Below are 27110 nucleotides of genomic sequence, written 5' to 3' on the forward strand. Positions count from 1 at the left end.
GAATTACAGATCAATAGGGGTCCGCCAACAAAAGTAATATTGTAACTAATTATTTTTTGGGGTGGTAACTGTAATATTATTAATGAAATGTATTAGTCATTAATTACACTACTAGTTACTGGGGGAAGTAATATTATAACTGTAATATTATTACTAGTAATAAGTTACTGCCCAACACTGACCATAGCAACTTAAAATACTATATAATATGTCAATGTTGTGTTTACCAAGTGTTTCTGCTGCCACCACGTGGCCAAAAAATAAATATATTGTTTTTTAATCAAAGACAACTTTGCCCAAGGTGGACTTTCAGGGGCTCTTGAATTCTTAGACCCTGCTATGATGTATCCTGTGGATAAGTCTGCTGGCAAGTGCCTTGGATATGTGTTGGTCCAACAGAGCGCAGACAGGTTGGATAGTGTATCCATTCTCACCCTGAGGACAGGAAACTCTTTCGTCGATGCATTTTGTGTGTTTTTCTTCTTTTTTTCCTTCCTTTTTTTTCTCATCAGTGAGTAACCCAGTTTCTGCGCATCGTTTCTGAGTCCTGATCGAGGTTTTCCCAGAACTGCAGTTTTGGTTCACAATCCGCCCTGCGCAGAGAGAGAGAGAGAGAGCTCCTCCTCCTCCGTCTCTTCCCACCACTCATCCCGAAAAGCCAACCTTAGACGGTCTCCACGGCGGAGTCCTCTCATCACTTCTCCCGTCGCATAATGGAAACGGAATTAAAACAGCTGTGGTACGTCCGTCTCCGGTACTTTTCCGCTTTCACCTCGGCAGTAGCGTTTATCTAACGCGGCTCTCCTCTTCGCTAAATAACTTCTTCTTTCTTGGTATTTTGTTTCCCCAGATACGGCTTTTTATTTTTTTTATTTATAATTTTTTTTTTTTTAGGAAATAACCAACCCGACGACTTATAAATAAACTGCTCTTGAAGAAGCTCGTGTTTCTTTGGATGGAGAATTTTGAATCGGTGAGTTGTAATCGAAGATAAAGCTGTTTAATATGAAGCGTGTTTAGTTACCAACCTGTTCTGGAAAATTGGATCGCATTTCTTTATTCTGTGTTGAGGGTAAGTAGCCAATTGACAAAAATGCTTGTTTAGAATCGAGTCACATGCATCTAAAATCAATCGTGAATTTAATCAGAATAATCCTGAACTACTTTCATTTATTCGGAGTCAAATAAAGATGCATCTGGTTGGAACTCAACAGGTTTGGGATCTCCAGCTTGTATTTTAGGACTGTAGCCTTGTAAATGTGCCTGTTTATAGAAACGAGTTCAACAAAAAGCCTTTTTTATAGGCTCTTTTATGATGCAGTTGCTTTGCTTGGTCGCCTTGAGTTTTTAAAGTATAAGATGCAGTGAACTGTGGTCCTGAGAAGGATGCTTCTTGACTGTAACTCAATAGAGAGGATGTGAGAAATATATCCTTAAAGTAATTATAGGGAAGATGATGCTTAGTGGAAATTGCAGTATGTCTCTGTAACCACATTAAAGCTTACAATATTAAATATATTTTTTTTATTGTGCACTTAAAAGTTTCTCACCTTAAGTGTAATGTTAAATTGTATTAAAGGAACTTTTTTGCTGTTTCAGCTAGACTGCCTTGTTAGGATATGAGTTGTGTTGTTTGTTTTTGTCTTCATTGTTACATCCAGTTCCTTTTTTTTACTCTCTCACTTTTTTCACTAGATCTCTTTCTTTACATCACTTCACTCTCTCCCACATCTGTAGCCTTAATTTATCTTAAATTATCGTCTTTATTCGGGGGGGGGGGGGGGGGTGATATCTCATGAATTGGTCTTACTCTTCCCTCTGTCATAATCAAAACAGCTCTGCCCCTCCTATTCTTATCAACTCCTCCCTCTCTTCCCTTTTTAGATGGTGAATGAGCTGAAGTCAAACTGGTTGTGAAGGTGCTGGACTTGTTCCCCCCCAAGCCCCAAGCCGGACACAGCATGGCAGCGGGAGTAGCGGCATGGCTTCCCTTTGCCAGGGCGGCAGCGATCGGCTGGATGCCTGTGGCCAATTTACCCATGCCAGTTGCTCCCACTGAGAAGAACAAGCGGCAGGATGAGCTAATAATTCTTAATGTCAGTGGACGGCGCTTCGAGACCTGGAGGAACACGCTGGACCGCTATCCAGACACTCTGCTGGGGAGCTCGGAGAAGGAGTTCTTCTACAACGAGGAGACCAAAGAGTACTTCTTCGACCGGGACCCTGATGTGTTCCGCAGCATTCTCAACTTCTACCGCACAGGCAAGCTCCACTACCCACGCTACGAGTGCATCTCCTCCTATGAAGAGGAGCTGGCTTTCTTTGGCATCATCCCAGAAATCATCGGGGACTGCTGTTATGAAGAGTATAAGGATAGGAAGAGGGAGAATGCAGAGCGTCTGATGGATGACCAGGAGGACAACAAGGATGCTAAGCTGCCCAACATGACCTTCAGGGAGACAATGTGGCGGGCTTTCGAGAACCCCACACTTCCCACTTATGGCCCTTGTCTTCTACTACGTCACTGGCTTCTTCATTGCTGTCTCCGTCATCACCAATGTGGTGGAGACAGTGCCCTGCGGCTCATCACCCAACCAGAAGGAGGTGCCATGTGGTGAGCGCTATACCGTGGCCTTTTTCTGCATGGACACAGCCTGTGTCATGATCTTCACCGTGGAGTACCTGATGCGCTTGTTTGCTGCACCCAGCCGCTACCGCTTCATGAGGTCCGTCATGAGCATCATTGATGTGGTGGCCATCTTGCCCTACTACATTGGCCTGGTGATGACTGACAACGAGGACGTGAGTGGCGCTTTTGTGACACTCCGTGTTTTCCGCGTCTTCCGTATCTTTAAGTTCTCCCGTCACTCGCAAGGCCTGCGCATCCTTGGCTACACGCTAAAGAGCTGTGCCTCAGAGCTGGGCTTCCTGCTCTTCTCCCTCACTATGGCCATAATTATCTTTGCTACCGTCATGTTCTACGCAGAGAAGGGTTCAAGCTCCAGCAAATTCACCAGCATCCCAGCCTCCTTCTGGTACACCATCGTTACTATGACAACACTCGGGTAAGAGCAGAGCAGACACCTCTTTTATCTCGTTGCGAGTGCTGTGTGTGTGTGTGTGTGCAAGTGCATGTTTGTGTATGCCAGACTGTGTGTGGATGTGTGTACATGTGTATTTTGCAGTTGGATCTGTTATGTGTGAGTAAATGTTTGATTATGATTTGACTTGAAATGTGTCTGACTCCGTGGCCCAAAAACCTACAACTGTTTCAGAAGTCGGAGCCACCCTTTCCAAGACGTACTTTACCAACTTTACGCTTAACGATAAGAATGTAAAGAGAAATGTGACTTTTCACTAGACTGTGTGCCTTTACAACTAAGGGTATTCTTCTGGGAGTAGAGCAGCCATCAAGTTATGGTCTCCCAGTTATGGCTGTGCCATAACATGCCCTTTATACATCACTGATAATGGAGAGAGAGAGAGAGAGAGAGAGAGAGATGAAGGAGATTGTAGAGAAAGGGGGAAAGTTGAAAGCATTTTAGTCAAACTAAAACACTGGATAGAAAATAGAGAATCAGAGATTATACCATTACTTCCCTCTCCAACTTGCCCTGTGGTTAGCAGCAATGCTCTTTCAGTCAGAATGAAGTGAAACAGTGACTTCGCATTTTGAGAGCCCTCCTCCTCATCCACTCACTCTTTGTGAGTTACACTAGTTACTGGCCTTGAAAATTAAGTGCCTCTTAGTACAAAGGCTCTGATGCAGAATATCAAAATGCTCTCCAATTTAAGAGGCACGTGAGTGGCTCAGGTATTTGCATTTGGGTAACAGGCAGAGATGTTTATTGTTATTAACAGAGACTGTTTTTATTGTTCACTGAATGCCAAATTAACCTATAACCCAGGGCTGCTGTTATTGTTTGCCTTTACAAGGTCATGAATTAGCTTTGATTGAGTTTTACAGGATGAACACGAACAGCATATTGATGCATTCATTTGTTATGTCTTCCAACCTGTTTTCTTCATTTTTATGTCATCATATATTTCCACCAGTGGTTTAATGGTAGTGAAGGGAACCACACATATATCATTAATTTTACACTACGTGTGCACACACACAGCCACACAGTTCTGTGATGCAGCACTATTAGGCCTAATGGTACTGTGCTTCATGAGCGTCCCCTGTTGTGGATGTGTGAGTCAGACTGAGAGGCTGACAAATTGCAGCATCCTGCTAAATGTCAGAGTCATGGAGGCCATAAATGGCTCTGAGCTCATTGCCGTGACACACTTGGCACCCTATTATCGTGTCCTGCCATTCAAAACCTGCCCAGAAGATCTGGTGTTTGTTGAACAGATGTTTGATTCTGGATCGGTTGTTTGGTCTGCGGACAGATGAACAGCCCCTGAATTGTGGAAAATAGCTTTGGCATTGTCTGTTAATTTTGTAAACACACAGTGGCTTACTTTGCTGTCAATGCTAGCCCGTAGTCTCTCACACAGTACCCATCTCTTCCCACTGGAGTGAGACCTGAGACTCTAAACATGTCTCCTGTTGCTTTTACAGTAGGATTGTGGAAGAGGAGAAGAGGAGGGGTGTGTGTGTGTGTGTGTGTGTGTGTGTGTGTTAAGAGGGGGGTAGTTGTTGAGCATGGCCTCATCAATAAAGCAGTGGCCAGAAGTGGGTGTCAGAGTGACTAATGATGTGGCCCACTGCTTCTGCTGACTAATGTAAACCTGACATTCTGGTCTCTGCTCTTGGTTTACATCATAAACACACCCAAACTAACCATATACAAAAATATTTCTGCATGTATAAACACATAAATACAAGCATTTCATTGTATTTGCATTGATGTGCATGTTATAAGACCTTGTATGTGGGTTTTCCTTGAGTAGGCGTAAGTCTGTTTGACATGTATTGTAATTTCAGATGCGCAAGTGCTATCTTTGAAGTTTTTCCACTCTTTACTCCACTAACTTGCATTGAAATCTGTGAAAAAGCATCGTGACTGTCTGCTGTAAAGCAATCATCTGACTAAATAAGATGAAAGCTAGTTCCCACAGAAGACGTTTTTCTTGACTTCTTGTCTCCACGTCTAGGTGCCTTAGGGCTTAGAGTTGTGCTGTCGAGAGTGTGTACTGCTTTGTTCTCCTAGTGGAGATACTCATATCATCTGCACTCTCATGTTTAATTTACTGTTAACTTGTGAGCTTTAGCCCTGGTATCTGTGCGGCACTCTGAGAAATACTGTGTTTGTGTGTGTTTTGATTTTTTTGGTGTGTCCGTGTATGTATCCCATGGTAGATTGTGGCATGTTAGGTTGTGTGGTTACATGAGGACACCTGTATTCATTAGCACTGTGATACACAACAACAAAGGTGCCCTTATTGTGTCACGTATGCTGGTTGCCTGCTGTTGCTTTTTGAACGTTTTGTTTATCTGACAATAATCTGACCTCAATCAGAATCTATAATCCCTCTACAACAATGCAATGAAATACTGAAATAGGTGAATCACTTTTTTTTTAAGTGCAGCTCTCCTTTTCTTTCCTGGGAATGGACAACCGATTGTCAGAAGAGGCAAATGGAGTCTGGGCTAAGAGATGGAGAAAACTAGGGATAGAGAAAAAGATGCAATCAGGCATCTATTTATTGCATCTGACTTTTTAGTTCTATCTAAAGGGGATTACAGAAAGACAAAAATTGCAGAGGACACATTTTTGTACAACTGGCTTTGGCACAAACAAGATAAGAGTCTAAAATCCCCCCAAAAAAGCAGACCCCAGAGGCAGTGCTGCTGCTCATGACCAACTGGACAAAAAGGACATTTAACCACCCATGCAAGTTAGAAAGCCACCAACCAACAATGCAATCCTTAGAGTCCCGTGCTCACTCTGTAGCAGAGCAAAACGGCTTAGCTAAAATCTAGCAAATGAGGGGCAGGCCGGCAGGCAGGGACACAGTGGTGAGGCTTTAGCTAAATCAGAGACATTTAGGCAATAGGACCTGTGAGGGATTTTGTTCCCTAGGTTGTTAAACAAATTGATTTTGACCTTTGTGTGATAATAAATTTGAGCGTTTGTCATATTTGGTTGAACCAGTAATATAAACTGAGAGAGGGTGTTTTTGTGTGCAACTGTTAAACCTTAGTTTTTCATTAGTGGTCCATATAGGCTTTATGTAGTTCACGTCTTGTGGAAGAGACACAAGAAGCCCATGAAAGAAAACCTGACTTAATTGTCCTAGTGTGATCCCAGTTCTGCAGTTAAGTTTGTAATGATCTCTAACAAGATATTTTTGTACGTTGTTGATATTATGTTTATTCATCATAATCTGTTTGGAGAATTTTTTTGTTTACATTTAGCACTGGGACCAAGTGCTTTAATGGCTTACATTTTAATCATAGTGAGTATAAAATATTATCACAGTTGAACCTCTAAATGCAGTAGCAAATAAAATTACTTCCTAAAAGCCCTCTGTGGTGATTGTCAAGTTGAATTTTTCCTAATGAAGGAGGACTTGTGAAAGTTTGCCATAAAGATGCATGCTGTTGTTTTGAATCTCTGTAGCAGCTCACCCCAAATACCCCTCTCTGTTGTTAGCCAGATAGAGTAAAAAGGGGACTTATTGTATTGTAGCAACCACCACTCATCAACTGGTCCACTATATAATGAGACTCTTGACTGATTGAGGAAGCCAGGCCAGCACTATAGTGAGCCATTATAGCTAACGTATATCCCACTATTCGCTGTGGGTGCTATTACACTGTTTGCTATTAAACCACCATAGCCAGACCTCCAAATAGCCTACCCACATCTCTGATTTGTTCAGCGACTCATGTAGTTTTGGCGCTGTGCTCATTAAAGCTTTTTCTACTCAGAGAAACAGTCGACTAATCAGAGTTTTATAGGCAGGATTAAGAATTTCATTTCCTTGCATAGCTTGGCTATGAGTTTAAATGAAAACGTCTGCTTCTGACCTATAGCGAACATATGTTCACAACAAATTAAAAGAGGCTATGTTAAACCTTACATTACTTGGTTGTAGTCTAAGTTGAAGCCTGGTATTTGGCAGCAGTGAGACTGTATGTCAACATCAGACATGAACATGATAATATTAGCCTAATGCTGGCTGGCACTTTTTAGTAGCAGTCATTACAAAAGTTAATTTAGCTAACCATTTACAACATTAATGTCTAACAAAATTCTGGTCTGCTTACCTGCATTTGGGATATTTTTTTACTGAGCAAGCTAGCCTTTTGTTTGTTTGTTGATCTGCATAATATGCATAATATAATGATGGCCAAGCTAGTTTTTGCCACTAATGCCACTAAGACTTTATTGTATAAATGGTATTTGTTGTCTTGTAGTCAATTTACAAGGCTGTAAACTGATAAACAGTGTGTATTAGTTTGAGCAATAAAGAGCAACTAGTTCCACTGCTCTTTTAAAATGCAATCTGTTACACATAACAAAACATGTCCGCTGTTCTCTATGCATCTTGTCATCTTTGCAGACTCATTAGGTTGTATTGCATGCATAAGTATTGATGAGAGCTGGAGTGCTTGGTTGTGTTGTAGTCATTAGCATAACCATGCCGGAGTATGATTAATATTCTTATCAAAGACCAGCTTCTTTTGATCACTGCTCCTCTAAGATCAATGCAATGCTCTCTGTCTCCCAGACAACCATGCAAGACCTTTCACGTACACTATTGTTTGCTGTAGCGCATGGGTTGTGTGTGCACGTAGAAGACGTATGTTGGTGTTCACTTATGCCCATAAAGGGCACATGTGTGGCTTTCCTAGTGTGCATATTTTTCCACCCCCTTTCACATCCCCTGTCACCGAGCTCTCATTTATAGAGCATTTATTTTGGAGCCAACAGCTTGTGAAAAACGATGATCAATGCAAATGAGTGAATATTGATTTGGGCAGTAGTGACAAATGTAGCAGCCATTGTTAGTGCTACTAATTAGAATTGGTGATGAGAATATGACTGAAAGATAGCACCTAGATGTGATGTCACTGACCCTTTATCTTAGATTCATGAGAGCAGTTAAGAAAGTAATTTGTCCATAGTGATTTAGGTCCAGGTCTGTTCGTAACCTTTTCTTTTTTGAGGTCAGGATTAGGGGTGAGTTGACCTGCACTCATATCAATTGAGAGATTGCATAATGACAGGAGATCATGAGTGTGTGACACGCATAGGGTACGGTAGGGGTTCGAAGTGTGAATGATTTATGGCTTTCTTACTCAATTGCAAAATGTAAGAAATGTGAGATTAAAGCATTCAGCTTTCGGGTTATTTAGAAATGTACTGAAATGTATGTTGAAATGCAAATTATATACTCTGTACAGCACTATAATGCATACACTGACCTAAAAAAATTTCAATATCCTTAATTTTATTGTTAAATCAAGATTAATTATTCATAAAAATAGTAAGAGTTATTATCATGGCTTTCAAGGGATTTACTCATATATGGAGATTTTCCAGGCAACATTTACAGTCACAGCATTTTGGCGACTTACATTACTCCCCAGTACTATTCATAATTTAGAAAACATCATCACTTCTTGAAGTTAAGGCAGGAGGTAATTGAACTAACCAGCTTAAACTTGTTGTCTGGCATATATTTTTAATAGCACATATATTACTGGTAAAACATTTCTTTTCTGTAGAAAATCCAGGATAGCAACTGTTAGAGAACCAACCTACAGCAGCAAAAGCAACTACTTATCACAGTATGTAGACAAAGCATTGAGCAGGCAATTGCCACCAACCTCCATTTACACCTGGCATTAACACAGGTGATCTGCGTCTGGATAAGCAAAAACACTAACCGATGTACCAGGAATATAAATAAGGATCAGGTGTCTTTATCCAGGTACAGATCACATGTTAGTAAAAGGTGGAAATGGGGCCAGAATATTTAGAAGAACATTCTGGGGCCTATGTAAAAAAATAGAGCCCAATACCTTTTAATGGACAGACAGAAGTCAAATATTTCACTTCCTGATAATATTATCAAGAGGCCTTTTTCTGTTATCTGAAGGCTTGCACAGCCCTGTTTCTTTTCTCACCTTTGTGTTTTCTTTTTTTTTTCTTTTTTTTGCATCAGCAAACAGCCAATACAAGCTATGGTACAATAGGCATTTGGCAGGGATCCAAACAAGTCTGCAAACTTTAAATAACAGTTAAGAGACTGGAAAGGCTTTGTAACTTAATTTTAATATATCAGGACTTGTCATGAATTATGGAATAATTACTTCTCCTTACCCACACTGACAGTGGTGGGTGGAAGCCAACATCACAATTTAACAGAAATCCAAATGAATAATTAATCATGGACTAGATTATCCACATTTCTTTTTCTTATTTCTAATGAGAATAAAAGCCACATTTGTGTATAATATGTTTGTCCTCCCCTCCCTCTCCTCTACCTCAGTCTATCTTCCAGAGTAAAGAGACATAGGGAGTGCTCCATTGTACTGCCTCTCACCCAGCCCTCTGACCCCTATTCTCCTTTTCCCACAGCTACTAAAGACAAAACAACAAAAAAAGGTCTCAAAATAGAAATGTCAGTCCATTTTCACCTCTTCACCTTGGTTTCTTCTTCTCTCTGTCTGGCTCTGGTGTGGCTCTTGGGATGGCCAGGGGTCGGTCAGTCAGTCTAATGTTTGCTCCAGACTGAAATCTTGACAGTTGGATTAAATTTGGTGAAGATGTTTACTGTGCCCAGATGGCGTATCTTATCGACTAGATTACCAATTGGGCAAACATTCCACTTGTTCAAGATTTAGGTTAATAATATGATACGGTGCATCCATAACTAATAAATAGTCTGACAGCTTTAGCTTTATTCTTTACAATTTTATATAATGAGTGACATATACTGTATACTGTGATGTAGTATTTTCTAGAAATGTGTTTGTTTTTTTAAGCTACAACACTCAAACAAGTTGGAAAGAATAGCCTTAATTAGTCTAAATTACATATATTTACATATCATCAAAACTAACCCTTATTGAATTTTATATCACAGTATTGATATTTTATTGATTTATTGCCCCGCTCTAACATACCATGCCACAAGTATTCAGCTCAAAACACAGCTTAAGCCAAGTCTGAAAATGTAGAGCTGAGTCTCGATGTTTTTAGTTTTTTTGCCTGATTGATGGATCTGAGAATACAATAGTTTTCTTCTTACAATTTTTGTTTTCCGGTATGTTGTTATGCTCATTACAGACTAACAGGGCTGCATTGCTGTAGACTTTTATTCTTGTTTCTCTTTGACTTCTCCCTCATTTACTACCTCTAACCTTCTCTACTTTATTTTTCGTGTTTTCTTCTGAACTGACATGTATCCTGAGGCTGTGTCTATGTTGAAATAATGTTCACAATGTGTTTGTGTCTCACTATGAAAGCATATGTTTACATGTTTAGTATATTCTGTTCTGTATCTCAGTGTACTTTGCTAAAGTAATTATGTTCCTCCACATTTAGTTTTATGTCTATGGCTGCTGATTGTGTGATGTTGAGGTTGTTATAAAAAGCAGAAAAATCACTAAAGTAATTTTCCAGGTCTGTGGTTTCTAGGTACACAGCAATAACTCACAGTATGTTCATGTTCTGCTCATACCAGTGAATGTAACTTACAACTGCCTCAATTACCGACGGGGACACTGAGTCCATTGCCTGGTGGTCAGACGCAACAGAGCACAGGGGCACATCCACAAATCTAACCTGTGTGTTTAAATAGTGCACCTGAATGTAAAATGTGTAGGCAACATTCTCGGGGTTGTTTGCTGTTGAATGCTCTAAAAACAAGCCAATTTAATATGACAAAAACAAAAAGTATAATAGACTGTTTAAAATTACACAAGCCAAATGCCCTAAGAGAGTCAAATTCAGACTGTAACTATACCTTTTTATCAGTATCAGTTGTTTGAAACAAGAAGTATTGTTATATATTTTAAAATTTGTAATGATTGAATGCATGCTCTGTTATTGGAAAACAACCATATAAACTTGACAAAAATGGAATAATGGCCCTTTGATTTGGATTGCAGATAGAGGCTCGAACATGTTATCATATATGATATAATGTATAATGCTATGTTGTTTTGCTTCTCTTAAGATAGATATGTAAAACAAGACTAAGTCTGCAGCCATGTTAGTGGCTTTGTGAGTTCAGTGCTTTGAACCGCATGTTAACATTTGACCTGATAATGGCACTAGATCAAAAGTTAAGCGGTTACCAAACTTACTATAATTCATCCTGAGGGGTATATGAGAGTTCCTGGCAGTCCATCAACAAGCTGTCAAGATATTTCATTAAAATGATATCACCAAAGTCATTAGGATTCACCATCTGGGACCCTTAAATGTCTAAAAAATGTTGTGCCAATCTGTTAAGTAGATGTTGAGATATTCACAAGATAAGTGAAGACTTTGACGTGATGATAGTGCTAGAGGAAAACTCATCAGTCAGTAGGATTCATTCTCTGTACAAAATTGTATTACTATCTATCCAATAATTGGACTAAAGTGATGGACTGACGGACAGGAGGACATACCGTAGCCCTACATAGAGCTATACTGCTAGCATGACTAAAAATGACAAATTATTGGCATTTTTGATATGGCTTTACAGATAACCAGTATTGAATGATGAATTATAGATTGATATTGGTCATATTTGGTGTAGAAGAAGTAACAGAACTGATATAGTGAGCGTGTGTAAGGTGGCTTACAAAGAGGTGTGTGTAAGGTGGCTAATTTGTCCTTGATTATAACAGCATCTGAAAATTTGTCTTTTTTTAATTTTTTATGAAGAATAAATAAGACCAGACCAGATTAAACATATCAAAAAGAGGAAATGTAGCTAGTAGAGCTGGTACCTGCTGCTTGTGTTTTTGTGTTTGAGGTCACACAAGTCAATACTGCACCCCAGTCAGCCTTCCAAAATCTGCCACTGAAATGATTCTTTTCAGCTCTGTTTGATGTTCGCTCACCCCCCTGTTTTGTTGTTGGTATGTATTTTACCCTCTTTTCATGCAGAGATCTGGATGGTTGCCCGTTTTTTGAAAAGAGATATTGAGCGCCAAGCCTTTCAAGCTTTTGCAAAATGCATTTACCTGACCACCTGTCAGCCAAGGGGGGAGTTTGTTGTGGCCAATGTGACTGTGAAGGGTAATTGACAGGGAGGGTCTTTCAGTGAGGTATTTCAAGCATGTGCTTTGTTTTGCCACCCCCTTTTTCATCATTGCCGTGCCATGCATGCAAATGCTGCCCTGTCATAGGACACTGTGTCCTGACTAACTTCATCTCAACTAACTGGGCAAAAGTGATTGGAGTGATGCTCAAGGTGTTGAAGCAAAAAATTGTACGTCAGACGTGTGAACATTTCATTATAGAAACTGTCTTTCTCTCTACTTCTTAGTCTTCCTCTCTCCCTGTCTCTCTCTCACTGTCTGTCACAGCTGATTGTCCTCAGCTACGGTCCTTCCAAGCCCACTACACTTTTGCCCACTCCTCCAATTCAATTACCAGCAGGCTCTCAGTGAGGAGCCCTGAACATGAGTCAGTGATTATCAGTTTCCAGGGTGTTCAGCAGCATCCTGGACAACTGATGGCTGCTGCCCACTGAGTTGATATAAAGACGTATGATAAAAGCACACCGAACCCTTGACCCCTTCTTATAATTTCCTGCAGCATTCAGACTTTGGTTTGTGGAATAAGGGGCGTGGCCTTGTCTGCGCAAACAGGTTATCGCTCATGTTGGACTTTTTCCAATTTTTAGCCATTTTACTGGTGTGGCACTAGTGATGGCAGTGGCAGTCTGTCCGTCATCCAGTCCACTACTTTGGTCCAGACCAAGCGGCAACCACTGTGGCTGGCAAATAAGGTCAACACGGAAGTAACAAAAGCTGCAGTTTCTCGAGCGCCCATTTGAGGCTGGCTATCTCCATAAGGCCCCATATGAAATGCCCAACTTTACAGGAGAAATTAACATGTTTATGGCCCAGTACCAAAAACGGTTTCAGCTCCCTAATTCAGCTGTACTGGGGATGGATTTTTATATAACTTTTAATTATATCATGGCTTAAAGGGCATGGCCTCCGAGTGACGTCACAGGTGGCTGTTGTCAGTAACCAGGCTTTATTCAGCCCACCTCAGCTCCACCCACTCTCCATGTCTTAGCCCATTTAAGGATTAGCCTTGAGCCGGCATAGTCAGGACTGCCAAGATGGCGATGGCCAGAGCACACTGAGCTTCCAAAACGGCTCTTCAGACACCTATGGGTGACGTCAAGGAGATTACATCCATTTTTGACTATACAGACTCTGGTCCAGACTAAAATATCTCAACAACTATTGGATGGATTTCCATAGAATCTTGTAGACATTCATGGTTCCCAGAGGATGAAGCCTAATGATTTTGGTGATCACATGATGTATGTTGCCTAAGAACATCTTCACAGCGCTTGTAGCATTACTGTAGACTCTCGGTCTTGTTTTCTTGTGTTTCCTGTTGCAAGAAAATGCATTGCAGTCGTATAATCACAATGTCCCATGTTTCTTGTCTGTTTCTACAGACTAGAAACACTCAGTGAGGTCATTTTGCTCTGAGTGTAGCTCATAATATGCTTCCTGTGAAGTGAAGAGAAAATTTAGAAAAAATGCAAACAAGATACCGATTATACACCAGAATCCCTCAGAATAATTACCAAAACAACAAACATTTAAGCATGATTGCATTGCTAAATAGTACTTTTATTTCCTTTTTAATGAAAAAAAGAGCCCTGAAGTGCATGTACCTGTTTAAGGAGTTTCAATTCTAACTTGGTTTGATTTCACTACATTGCATAAATTAAGGCTGATTTTAGAGGACGATTACACCATCAGTTAGTAATGCATTGTTGTAGTCGTTTTATTGGAGTGGCCCTTGATTTAGTTAGCTGTGAGCAAACACCAGAATGTAAACAATTATAGATTAGACAGTATTGTGTACACTGGGCAGACACGCTCATTACTGAGTGTATAATGGGGGCTGAAGTGAATGTGAGTGATAGTTCTCCATATATGTAGGCCAAGTTATAGAAATAAATCGCCTCTCATTTCCCTGTAGAGAATGTGATAAACGCTGTCTGAATGACTCTGATTAATCTTCCCAGACTCGCAGCCGAGGCTTTTGAACAGGTAGACGTCATTGTTCCATTTTTTTGTGTTCTCACTCTCGCACTGACATACATGCATTCTCTCTCTCTCTCTCTCTCTCTACGTCTATGGCTTTCTGGGCGTACTGTAATTCATAAACTGTGTTCTGTGCTGATTACCCAGGGTGACAAAAGCAATTGTTCTGCTACACTAAATCTGCGTGGATTAATGCTTGTCTCTGGAGCTGTTCCCTGTGCTTTAGTGTATGTGTGTCTGTGTGTGTGTGTGGATTATTCTGTCTTCTCTTCTCCTATCTTCAACACCCTGACAAGCTTCACCTAGGACGATCTTCTCACTTAATGGTTAAACATTGTGCCCTATACTGATATTGCATTGGAGTTCTCTACTGTGTTTTGCCATTCTCGTTTCAGTACATGGACGTAGGATGTGTCCTTCACAAAAACTAGGAATCAACTTTTTTTGATCCAGATGTCTTTGGGGGATTACCCATGCTGAGGGATTAACCCTGCCATGTGCCATCTGACAGCGCCAAGCACTGCGAAGAGCATAAAGTCAAGTCATGGACTAACACCATTAATAGATTTCAGTAAGCCTTTTTTCCCTTCGAAGGTTGACTGGTGGCAATATTAATTCAATTTCCAAACCGTCTTCTACCTCTCTGCTCTGTAAGGAGCGAGGCCATGGTCCACTGCCGCTCAATAAGAAGTCTCCTCAAAGGATTTTCACCAGCCTCATTTCACAGGAGACAATCTGCATTATGTTTTAATCTTATTAGCACTGAATTAACACCACATCAATGACCTGCTCAAAACAGAGAGCTTATAAGTCCATTCAGTTTTCAGCTGATATGCAAAACAGATTTAGATGTACCTCCCAAGGCAAGGGAATCATTGACGCTATCAGTTTACTGTGGGTAACAAATCATGCTGAATGCACTGTAAGGAAACCACTTCAGCTGTTAAAGAAAGACGTGGCACAACCTTGGTATCGCATACATAAACAGAACACTTCAATCTTACATGTGAGGGATAATTGAACACATGCGCACCAAGAGCAAATTGATTTTGTTTCTCTGCAGAGGCTTATTGGAAAGGACATAACCTCAAAGTCCAGACACAGTGTGTAATATAGAGGAGATATATCCTATAAATACGATGCTGTTAAATGTACATGTTGTGGGCAGGCTGAGTGTGAGAAAATAGGGTAATAACATTCAGTCTCCACTCAAATGTAATTTGTATTTACTGACTGCATATTTGCATGAAGTCATAGCATGGAAGAAGTCAGATGACGTTTCATTTAGAATCTAATCTGCAATCACCTGATATTACCTTTTTCTTTTATCCCAGTATCTTTTTAAAACTACGTGGTTCATTTCGTACCATAAATCATTTTATCTTGGATGTCATTTTTACAGATAAATGGTAAGAGATTTAATTTTTCTGGTAAAACTCTCAATTGCATGTGTAATCTTAAATGCAATCTTACTTTATCAACTCTCTTATCTCTTTCCTTTCTCTGTTTCTCTTTTTAAGACATTGCATCTTAACTCTTTTACTCAGCCAACCACTCTCTCTGCCTTTCACTTCTAGTTTCTTTCCACCAACCAAGTAATGTTGATGTTGTAGAAGTCTGTTAGACTTCATTACGTTTTTAAAAGTAGAACACGCACACACATACACACAATGACTTTGAACCCACATCGCTAAAGTGCACACAGACAACATCCACTAAAACCAGGCTATATTACAATTAATTTATCAGTTCGCGTTCTACGCTCAATAGCCTTGGGCATGTGTAGACACACAGCAGGGGAATCTCATCTCCCCAGCATGTTTGTGAGGTGAAAGAGAAAATTATCTGCTGTTCATTATTAATACTACAAAAGCCAGGGATGAGGAGGAAAGGGATGAAACATAAGGACATATAAAGCCAATTGTCTGATCTTGGCTTTTAAGAAATGAATAAAAATACAAATACAATGACGACTTAATCACATTTCAGCGGGTCTTCACATTTCAGAGAATATTCATAGTAATGAGTGGAAAAACACTCAGCAGAGCCTGTACTTCAATAAAGTTAATATAGAAATTTGCCTTTGCTGCTCTGGTACAATGAGAATTAATTGTGCTTCTTTCAAAAGGGACTCACTGCTGATAACACACAGCAGGGAAAGGCAGTATTGAATGTTTGGTAACTAACTTTAATGGCAGTGTATAATACTACAGGCAGATTTTAAAATATGTAGGTCACTGGTGGAAGACTTCAACATAAAAAAATCAATGTAGGTAGTCACTGCTGTACTGTCGGAAGATGATAGGTGCATTTCACAGCCAGAGACCTTGAAGGGACCACTATATTGAATATGGGTGGTGTTACCAGTGGAAACGGTCAAACTGCTTCCTGTTGGTTATACTGTAATACTGTAATGTTTAAAGGATTAATCATTTTCTTACATGCTTTTATACTTAACTTAAAATTCAACCACTGTTGAACAATTCTGCAACAATCTCATGCAGAAAGAAAGACTAACTTCTGATTTGAACAACTTCTGATTTGAAATTAGGCAACTTGCCATATAAAATATATCAGCAGACAATTTTTCCCACTTTATCCCTTATTTAAATATTTCTGAATTAACTCTGAAATATTTGTGCGCACCAGAATAAAGTAGGGTAATGTTGTACATTGTAACATAATAACACCAATCACATTGGTCTATGAATGATGATATATGGAATTATTTCCATCTGCTGCCATTTTCTCTATTCAGATCACACAGCTTCTTTGAGAATTGCCTGGCTCTGTCTTCATTTTCTGCAAGCAAAAAGTGCTGCAAAATTGTAGCAGGTGAATTCCTTTTAGCAACTAATTTAAGTGGAGTGGTCACATGATAGTAATGGTAATTTCAGGTTAATATTTCCAAATTATTATTATCTAATTAGTCGTGCTTAACCCTTGCAAGTGGCTAATAGAGATTCAGTTTGACAGCATGTTTGGATAATTTCTGCATTTCTGAGAGATCTCTATCATGAATAGAAAAACATAAACCCTGTTGCCCAACTTAAGAAAATTAATATTCCACTATCCTTTTTACTTTGTAGTTTACACACTCAGGTCTTCCTCTTCTACAACCATCATTTTGCATGCTGAGTGAGTTGTCTGCATGACTAAAACACCAGCACTCTCCTGAGGGATTTATCTATGCAATCCAGGTTCCTATCCACTCACATTACCAATGTAGCTAATCAGTGTTGGACGGTGATGATAGCAGCAGCCTAATGGGTGGATATAGATCAGACTTGGGTGATGGATGTTGTGGTCAAGTGCTTTGGACCATAATGAATTTTCCTAGGCCAGGTGGACCATGCAGACAGCAGGTGGCTGTAAGTGGAGCAACAGCTTTTCAATAGTTCCCCTTGGCCAGGCACATTGTGGCCATGGGCACCTCTGGACACTCTCCCCTGTGTGTCTCCGTGAGCACTACTCTATTCACACATGATTTGATGAGTTGCATGTATGCATGAGCCAAATTGTCAAGTGAGAAGAGCAATTTAGAGGTTGAATGGCAGTAGAGAGACAACACACATCACACAGCTCCAGAAGTGTGGAGACAGTGTTTCTGCGTTGGTTGTGTTCTAGCTGTACCATAGGGGAGCTTTGACTTTTAAACCGATGCAGATGAGGCCTGGGTTGCTATAATTAGCACAGGTTGGATTGCAAATCGCACATTTCAACTTTCACTTCTTTGTTACCTGTTTCTCTCTCGCAGCATTTCCAAACAGCTAGAGCGGAACATACACCTTTCTTGAAGACTTGTAAATGTTAGATATCTTGTTCACGTTGCCGTTCATAATTAGTGACTTTGACCAGCCCTGTACTTCCTCCAAGACAGGAAAAGTGAGGACACAGAGAGAGTGTTAAGAAACAAATAATTGCCTAGATGAGGTTGAATGGTGGAGATTGTTAAAGCAGAAAGTGGAGAAATGGTCAGGGGAATGAAGTTTTTAAAACTAAAGTTTTTATGGAAGACAGAGCAGAGATTGAAATGTTGTTGTCTGTGTATTCATGTAAGTCTGTGTGTGTTTTTCCTTTTCCTGTAGAGCAGCTCTTAGTCGTAAACTTGGCCTTTGCTCGAGTCTCCAGCCGTGAGGTCATTGATGTGTGTTCTATACAGAAGGCATGCTGGGAAACAGTAACAGATTTGAGCCAGGCCCCATGGACAAGCAGCCTGACACCAAGAACCTGGCCAAATGCTTTTAGAAATTCACAGATGGCTGCTATTGAGATCTTTACCGTTCCAAATGTGTGTATATGCATGTTTGTGGGTGTGTACCTGTGTCTGTCTGTCTGTGTGCATGTATATGTGTGTATGTATACAAAGATAAAGTGAGAAAAGCAGATCCAAAGTGGTAAGATATCTGCTGTAGATAGTTGTTTCAAGGCTGTGAAAAAAAAGCATGTTGTTTATGAGCAGCAGACTCCACAGTATGCAGAGGCTTGTTGGCCTAACTAGTCAATAGTTTGCATGCCATCACAGATTACCAAATAGTCTGTTTTTGTACTAGAATATCAGATGATGACTGTGTTGCTTTACAGAAAAGATTATTTTTCAGTGTTACTTTTCAGTGTTATTGTATTTGTTTACATCTTACTCCTTATTCATAAATGGACTGTACCTATATAGTGCCTTTCTAGTCTAACAGAAAGTTATTCATCCAACCACATCAACACACCGATGCACAGCGTCTGGAGCAATTTGGGGTTTAGCATCTTGCTCAAAGACAACATGCAGCGAGAGGAGCCTGGGATCGAACCACCAGTCTTTCGATTAGTGGACGCTGTACCTCCTTAGCCAAAGCCACCCCTCATAACCAACAAGTAAAACAGCTTGTAAACCTTCCCTTTTTTCACCTGTGCTTGTGGTTCTTTTACAGGCATTATTGTTGTGTGCTTAGGTTTTGATTGCCTCCTGCTAAATTAATGAACAAAACAAGACTGCAGTGATTATACTAGAGATCTGCAACTCAGCCTGAGCCCAACAAGACCCGAGGGTGTTGACATATTTGGTATGAGTTCTGTTTTTGTACACATACAGAGGCCCATGCCATAAATATAAATGGATAATCCATATAAATAATATAAATTGCAGTTTCTAGCCACACTAGCAGCAGCGGGGCTCTATGGATGCTGATATCAGTTGTGGTAGTACCACTTTGGTCTAGGCTTAAATATCTCAGCAAATATGGGGTGGATTGCAATGAAATTTAATGCAGACATTCATGGTTCCCAGAGGATTAATCCTTATGGCGGTGGTCAACCCCTGGCTTTTCCCTTAGCGCTACCATTAGTGGTCCATTTGTGTTCTTTAAACAAATGTCTCAACAACTGTTGGATAGATTAATGGCATTCCCATCACCCTCAGCTGTACTTTGTGTTTAGTGATAATTAGAAGGTGTGGCTCACACACTAACGTGGTGAATATGTCAAACAGTATACCTATTACAGGAGCATGTTAGTATGCTGATGCCTTAGTACGGTTTCAGACCATTAGTCTTATTACTTTATGTTATGCTTTGAATATTAAAATTGCAATTATACATTACTCACAATGGATACTGATAATATTGTCTGTCGTGCCAGTCAAGCACGGTTCTGTTGTTTGTGCATGACCCCCTCCAGAGAATGATTCAGAGAGGCAGAGACAGAAAGGGACAAGAGACAGTCTCCATTGGAGACAGATGCAATTATGATTAGACCAAAGTCAGAGGACGGTGCAATTCATCAGGCCATTTATGAGAGGATGATCAGATAAATGCTTTGGTAAGTGGAGGATAGTCACAGCATGGGGTGATTGATGTGATAGCCATATAATCCAATAAGTGATTGTGGTCCCTGCACTGCTGCATTACAAACAAAAGATGTATCGCAGAAAGGGAAGCCATAATTTGGCCAAAATACTTTTTATACTCTGTGCCATCACTCATAAATATCCTACCTCGGGACTGATTTATTGTATTTGGTATGTTGTTTGAGAAATCGTCTGGATCTGTTACTGTGTGTATGTTTTGATATTGCCCCACGATTGGGATTTATTGATTTATGTCACATAATCTATCTGTGTGTGTGTGTGTGTATATATCTCTGTGTCTTTTCTTCCAAAGCCCAATCATTTTGGGATTAACGAGTGATTGAATGGCTTTATGGATATAATCCTGATTTGATTTCATTATGATATGATTTTTTTTCCTGCTGCTTCCATAGGGCACTCAATTTCATTTCAGCACATTCAATTTACTTGGTTTTATGGAGGCTTTTGGCACCTTTGCCTCTTGGCAGGGAAAGAAAATATTGGGGGCAACAGTTATCTTCAGTCACCCATCTGAAAAATGAAATGTAATTATGTAAGTTATGGTAGTTTTATTTCTACGGAAGAGCAATTTAATGATACCAGAAAAAGTTGGTATTAAACTGTCGACTTTTAAATGTTAAAATGCACAGAATAGATGTATCATAGCCTGCCAAAGCCTCCTTTACTCTGTGGGTTGAACACCTATTGGCATATATCACACATTGAGGCTAAAAATAGAAACCATCCACGCTCACATCATCAGCCCCTCACTCTCTACCACCTCCCCTCCCTCCTATTATCTCCCCTTTCTCAACACATCCCTCTCCTTCTGTCTCCTCCTCACCCCCTTCACATTCATACAGCACAACTCTCACACGCCAGCATGCAGATTATACACTTTGTATATTCTAACACGCTACCACACACAGGCGTTAGTCGAAAAGCACACACGAAGATGAGGTGTTACCAGGTTTTTTTAGGTGTCATATTTTTAAACATGTCATCTGATGCTCGGCTGTTTGTGTTTCCGTGGTAACCCTAGGCTGTAAATGAGAATTATGTGTTGGGTACATAGTTACAACACACACAGAGACACACACACACACACACACACACATTCAGAGCTGCAGCAGCAGAGATTCCCACCTAAGAGGATCAGCGGTGGCGTGTTAAGATCCCTCTCCTCCATTTTCAATGTATCCTAATCCCAAATTTGTTCCAAAAATGTGTCTCCATCTGTTTCGTTATCACTGTGTATGTCTTTCTCTCTTCTGACTCTCACTTTCTCTCTCTTGTAACCACAGCTGTATGTGTCTAATTACTGGGGTTACCTGCACCTGAGTGTTGCAAGAGTGTGTTTCTTTTTATTCCTCCCTCTTTTCTTCTCTTCAAGAGCAAAGAGGAGTCAATCAAGCTATTCCTCATTCTGCACATCTGATTAATACACAGTGACTCACTTGGTGTGCCCTCAATCTACATCAGACACCTGTTGTGGCTCTAATTGAACAGTGTGACTGCTTATCACGGTCAGATTGTCATCCACATGGCTATACATGATGCCGCCTTTGTGAAACATAGACAGGAACCAGCTGTTACGCCAAATAGCTCTTGGCTTTCACAAGGTCCGTTTGTCAGCTTTTGTTTGAGGTTTGGTTTTGTGTGTGTGTGTGTGTGTATGTGTGTATGTGTGTGTGAGACAAATTGGACGTCTACGCCTTGGTCCATTAGTTCTATTTGTTTCCAGCGTATCTTTGTCATGTGCCTCCTCTCCTTTGTGTCTTTATAAAGAAGTGTATGCGCGTGTTTATGTGTGTGAATGCCTCCCTACAGGCTCCTCTCTGCTGATGATTGCACTGGCCATTTCCCTCTGAGGCTCTCCCCGGATGACAAATTCACACATCCGTTATCAGCCTCCCCTTTTTCCACAAAATCAATAGTCTCCCTCAGTTTTCTCTGCATATATGGAATAATGTTGCTGCAGTTTCTTTTCATTGTGTGCACACAGTGTTGTGGATACTCAAAGCTAGCCACACACAACATGTAAAGCTAAGCAGCAGCCATTAGTGTCACAAGTCGCAATGACAATATAATGGTAAATGCTGAAATGTAGCATAAACAGAAAGACAAGGAAGGTCATTAAGTGAGCAAACTGTGTCTGTAATGGCAGTTATACAACACAATCTATTTAAAGTTTGCTAACATTAGCCACAGTGAGCTACTGGCCATACAAGGTGCAAGGTACTGTATTTTGTCATTATACAACATAAGGTTGTGCAATGAAAAAAAAGTTGTAGTCCCTTCATGTTACACATACACAACATAACAGATAATCAAGTTAGGATAACATATAGAATAAAATAATATGTAGTTATATATATGTACACCCAGAGAAAAATTCTGTGGAGCATTTGAATGTACAGCAGAACAAAGATATTGATCATAATATGGTTTCATCTTTACACAAAAGGTTTGATGTTTCGGAAACAGTGCCCATGCACTTTGACTGCATTTGAGCGCCGACGCATCCTGTCAGAGTCTTTTGCTCTCGGTCAGTGCAAAACATGCTCTGCCCGTCGAGGTGATCCTGGATGTTGATGGTGCAGGTTTCTGTTAAGACGTGGACACAACAGTCTGTCTTTTCTCATTGTCTGGCCAGCCTGAGTACCATTTCCATACCAGACCAACCGACTGTCTGTATTGAATTGAGCTAGTCTGAAGGTCTAGTTTTGTTATTTATATTCAACCTTTGTTATTTTTTTATTTCAACAGTTACATAGTTTGGCTGTAGTGCTAGCAGCCATAAAGGTGGTAGGACCCTGTAGCACTTCAACTGTCAGAGGCTGAAGAGCCCTTTACAGCATCAGCTCAAGGTCACAGTAGAGTCCAACATCTGACTATTGTACCACAGCTACACACCTGTCAGAGACGCACCTGAGGTTATATCTTATATCTCATTTGTTATTATTTTAGACGTGGAGTAATGGAGGGGAATGAGAATAGAAGGCAGGCAGGAAAAAGTGACGTAGTGGGGAAGGGTATACACAAATGAATGATGCACAGGACATTGACGGAGTGCCATTGTTGCTGAATGCAGCAGACAGGCATGGAGATACCCCCGACATTCATAGAAAGAACGAATGGCAGCATGAAACATTCATCTATCATTGCTCTGTCTCTGATTCTTACTGTACTGCCACCCTCTATTATTCATCAGTATGGAGGATGGGGACAGACATGATGAGTGTACTGTCAGTGAAAGAAGGGAGGCAATTGTGTAAAATAATGCACACATACACACACGTATACCCATACACAAAAATGCCCTTGGAGTATGAGTATATACAGTATATGTAAGGACATAAATACACATTATTGATACAAAGTCTACCTCACACAAACACTGCATGTTTGATTTCTGCACTGCAGCGATTAATGGAGAAAAGCACCAGTGAAAGAAAAACATTTAAGGATTAATATGTCTAATTAAACTCGAACCATTTAGTGAAGTCAATCCTCTTCATGACTTTCCACAGAAGAAAGAAAGTGCGCATTCATGTTTTATGTGTGTGTTGTTGGTTGTGCATGTGTGATGCATGGTGGTTTTGTTACCATTAAAAATCAACCCCTTCATCATTTTGCATCGTCACCCAACTCTCACGGCAGGAGTAATTAATTTCACACCAGTGATATTGAGGAAGACAGGGATAATGTGCCAAAGCTGACTTGCTCAGTGTGAGCATTCACTTCACAACGTGAAACCAAAGACTGATTACTAATAATATTTACTAATTTTCCAGCGGATATGGTAACTTAAAGCCACACTGATCCCAGCAGTCTGCCACTGTGCGAAGCAATTACCCTCTGCCTTGATGTTAAGGAAATAATTTTAAAATGTTAGAAAAGAATCATTTACTATAACTTAGAGTGATCATGGTGTATTACTCACAGTATGTATGTAGAGTTCCAGGTCAGAGGTGACAATGTTGTAACTGCGGTAGGTGGCTAGATAGAGAAAGAGACGGAGGATAGAGCTCTGAACTTACCCACTGCTGCCACCAACACTGCTGCCAACCACATAACATACCTTTTGTGCATGCATGCAGCAATGCACTGGTAAATATTAAATGCATTTATTCACAATTAATTGAAATATTGTCGAAATCGCAATACGGCCAAGTGCAATACCCAAATTAGCAGAAGCTGGATTATTTTGTGATGAAGGTAGAATGTGTGACAGCATTATAACGAAGTATTGTAGTGCTACAGAGATACAAATTGGTATGTATATCATGTTCTCCAGATGTGAGAAAACATGTTTGTTTGGTATAGCCCCCCAACAAATAAATATTAAAAAAAATAATAATTGTTTCAGTAAAAATGAAAATTGTGATGCAAAAATGATCATTCCCACTAATCGTGAATCATATCGATCATATCTTGCAGCCCTAGTTTGAAAAGCTGCTCTTCTGCTTTATTGTGGATTTATGTTTATCATATTGTATACACCGATCAGCCATACCATTATAAGCACTGTAAGCTGAAGTGGATCACACTGATTATCTTGTTATCATGGCACCTCAGTGGGTGGGACATATTAGGGAGCAAGTTCTGATAGAAAAGTGTCAGAACACACAGTGCATTGCAGTTTGTTGCATATGGGGCTGCGTAGCCGCAGACCAAATCATAATGTTAAGGCTGATTGGTGTATGTGCATGCATTTTAATATGTTGTGATTTTATGGCAGTCAGCTTGGCCAGGTCTCTCTTGTAAAAGAGATTGATCTCAATGAGACTTCCTGGTAAAATAAAGGTAAAGCAAATAAACGGTGCCACATCCTCCATTTCTTCCTCTCTCCCTTTTGACTTTAAACAATGTCTTCTCCAATCTATTGTGTTCATTCCACCTGTCCATTTTCAGCAGGTTCATTCAGTCTCAGAGCCCATTGAGATTGGCTCAGTTAACTTATCCTCCTCCTCCTTTCACACCCTCTCTTTTCCTTCACCCCATTTTCCTGCCACTCTGCCATCACTCATCTTTTCAAAGGACTCCTGTGTTATTTACCAAAAATGTAATGGGGGTTGAAGGCCTCTCGGACATGGGGGGTGTGGGAGGGGAGGAGACATGCAGGAGAAAGATGGAGGGGTAGACAGGGTTAGACAAGGCTGTATAATGACCTAGAGACAGGCAGTGTAATCAGTCTGTCTATCTTTTACCTTCACTGGTGCTCCAGGTAGCTTGTGGGGTCACAAGAACAGTGCTTTTGATTGGTACAGGGTTGTCATGGCAGAGTCATTTGGAGGGGCAGTGCTGGCAGAGGAGTGGCCGTAGGCAACCCGCTGACAGAATCTTCCAGATTGACGAGGGCTGACTTTCACCCCCTTGACCCCTTTCCATGAGCCCCTGTCCCGATGAAGCGGATGGGAGGGTGGAAAGAGCTATTTTTGGTATAAGGGTCGTCGTCAGTGTTGAAAAGACACAATAAGTGAGATGATAAGTGGAAAGGAGAAGAGTGGAGACTGACGTACTAGAAAATAGCAGTAAAGAATTTGGAAGACCACTTCAAATTTGAAATGTTTTCAGGTTTGTCATATAAAGATATTTCTAAATATAAAAAATGTAATCAACCTTACAATAGAAATGAATTTGTAGTGGTTTGACAAACTGTGTTGCAGGTTCTGGACAGGCATGTGTATTTGAATCAGTGAATTACTCATAAGCACTATTGCTACTTATTACTCATAAGCAGAGACAGCTATATATATTGGATGTTGGAGTATTATAGCTCTGTTTCTCTCCCTTCCCTCTCTCTCTGCTCCGTGATTCTTGGACATAAAAGATGCAGAGTGTCGTAGGTGGGAGAGTTGTGTAAGTGAGGAGGCGCAGAAAGGGATGGTAGGTCAAGTAGCCCTGATTATGTAAAAAGAGTCAGAGAGGGATGGAAACACATGCTGCTGTACCTTTTGGAGAGATTAGATTATGGGAGGATCACACTGAGTGGGATTCTCACAATGTGCTGATTGAGTAACTCAGTCATTCGTAGTCCCTTCACTTTGTCAAAATGTTTTATTCGGTCTCTGGCTACATGGGTTCAAGTCTTCAACCTAATTTGTCCTTTTATTGAAACTCCTTTGCACTCTGTATGATTCCCATCTCTCCTCTTTTCACGTACACCCTCATACTTTTTTCAAGAGATCCTGTCCCTTTACAAGTTGCATCATTTAGTTTCTCTTTTAGATGAGTTCATGTGAATAAGATAGGCTGGCTGAGCCCTGAGGTGCAGGCTGTCTGAATAGCAGCAATGACAGCAGTTCACCCCTGAGGTACCATAAAATGGACATATAGACAAGCTGTCTGACACACATGCGGAGATACTCTGCAGTTCACCACCCTTATTTCATTTCTCACATCTGACATGTAGATTCATTACTCAGGTTCACTCTTTCTTTTATTTTTAACTGTCTTTTTTATTTTTAGAAACACACATACCCATCACTACCTCTAAAGAATAGTTCTACCAAGAGTTCTTTTTTAAAATCAAGTCAGAAGAGAATCAGACTAACACGTAATTCCTTCAAATTAATTTGGATGCAAACTACGTAGCATATCCTAAAGTGCATTGAGGCTGCAGTCATACCAGATTTAGTTTTCCATTAAATTCTATGAAGAATGGGGAGAGACGTATTTGCTTCTGGTTGCGAACTGACCCTTTGTGTTTGTGCAGAGCTCAAAAATGAACAGGGTGCTGCTTGGTTTCAGTATGCATGGTCATTAATAGAGACTCATGACAATAAAGTGTTTGATAACATGTATCATTTTTAACTTTTGAAATGCTGGTTTTAGCCTGCTAGACATGCTAGCTCCTGCAGTTTATGCTTACAACTATACCTCTGCATATCTATGTCCAACCTGCTTCTTTCTTCAGGATGTAAATTTCACCAGGTAAAATCTGATTTGTTCTGTTGACACAATGTGCATCTGCCACCTCACTTGAGTGAAGTTAAAGGGGAACTTGGCAACTTTTTCAGCTTAATAAACCCGTTTAGAAATCATTTGGATGGTTAAATGGCC

General features: G+C 40.3%; 1 protein-coding gene across 1 annotated transcript in view; it reads left to right on the top strand.

Annotated features, from left to right (window-relative positions):
- Nucleotides 1-684: 684 nt before the first annotated feature.
- kcnd3 (potassium voltage-gated channel, Shal-related subfamily, member 3) overlaps nucleotides 685-27110 on the top strand; it is a gene marked incomplete at its 3' end in the record, with an annotated part of 94776 nt that continues 68350 nt past the window's right edge. The window contains 3 exon segments of the mRNA XM_035655833.1: nucleotides 685-973; nucleotides 1885-2483; nucleotides 2485-3065. Coding sequence (XP_035511726.1) covers nucleotides 1962-2483; nucleotides 2485-3065 — 1103 coding nt within the window. The 5' untranslated portion in view covers nucleotides 685-973; nucleotides 1885-1961.

This window comes from Morone saxatilis, unplaced genomic scaffold, assembly GCF_004916995.1.
Source record: "Morone saxatilis isolate NCDOM2014 unplaced genomic scaffold, NCSU_SB_2.0 Contig15, whole genome shotgun sequence".
In the NCBI taxonomy this organism is placed as follows: Eukaryota; Metazoa; Chordata; class Actinopteri; family Moronidae; genus Morone; species Morone saxatilis.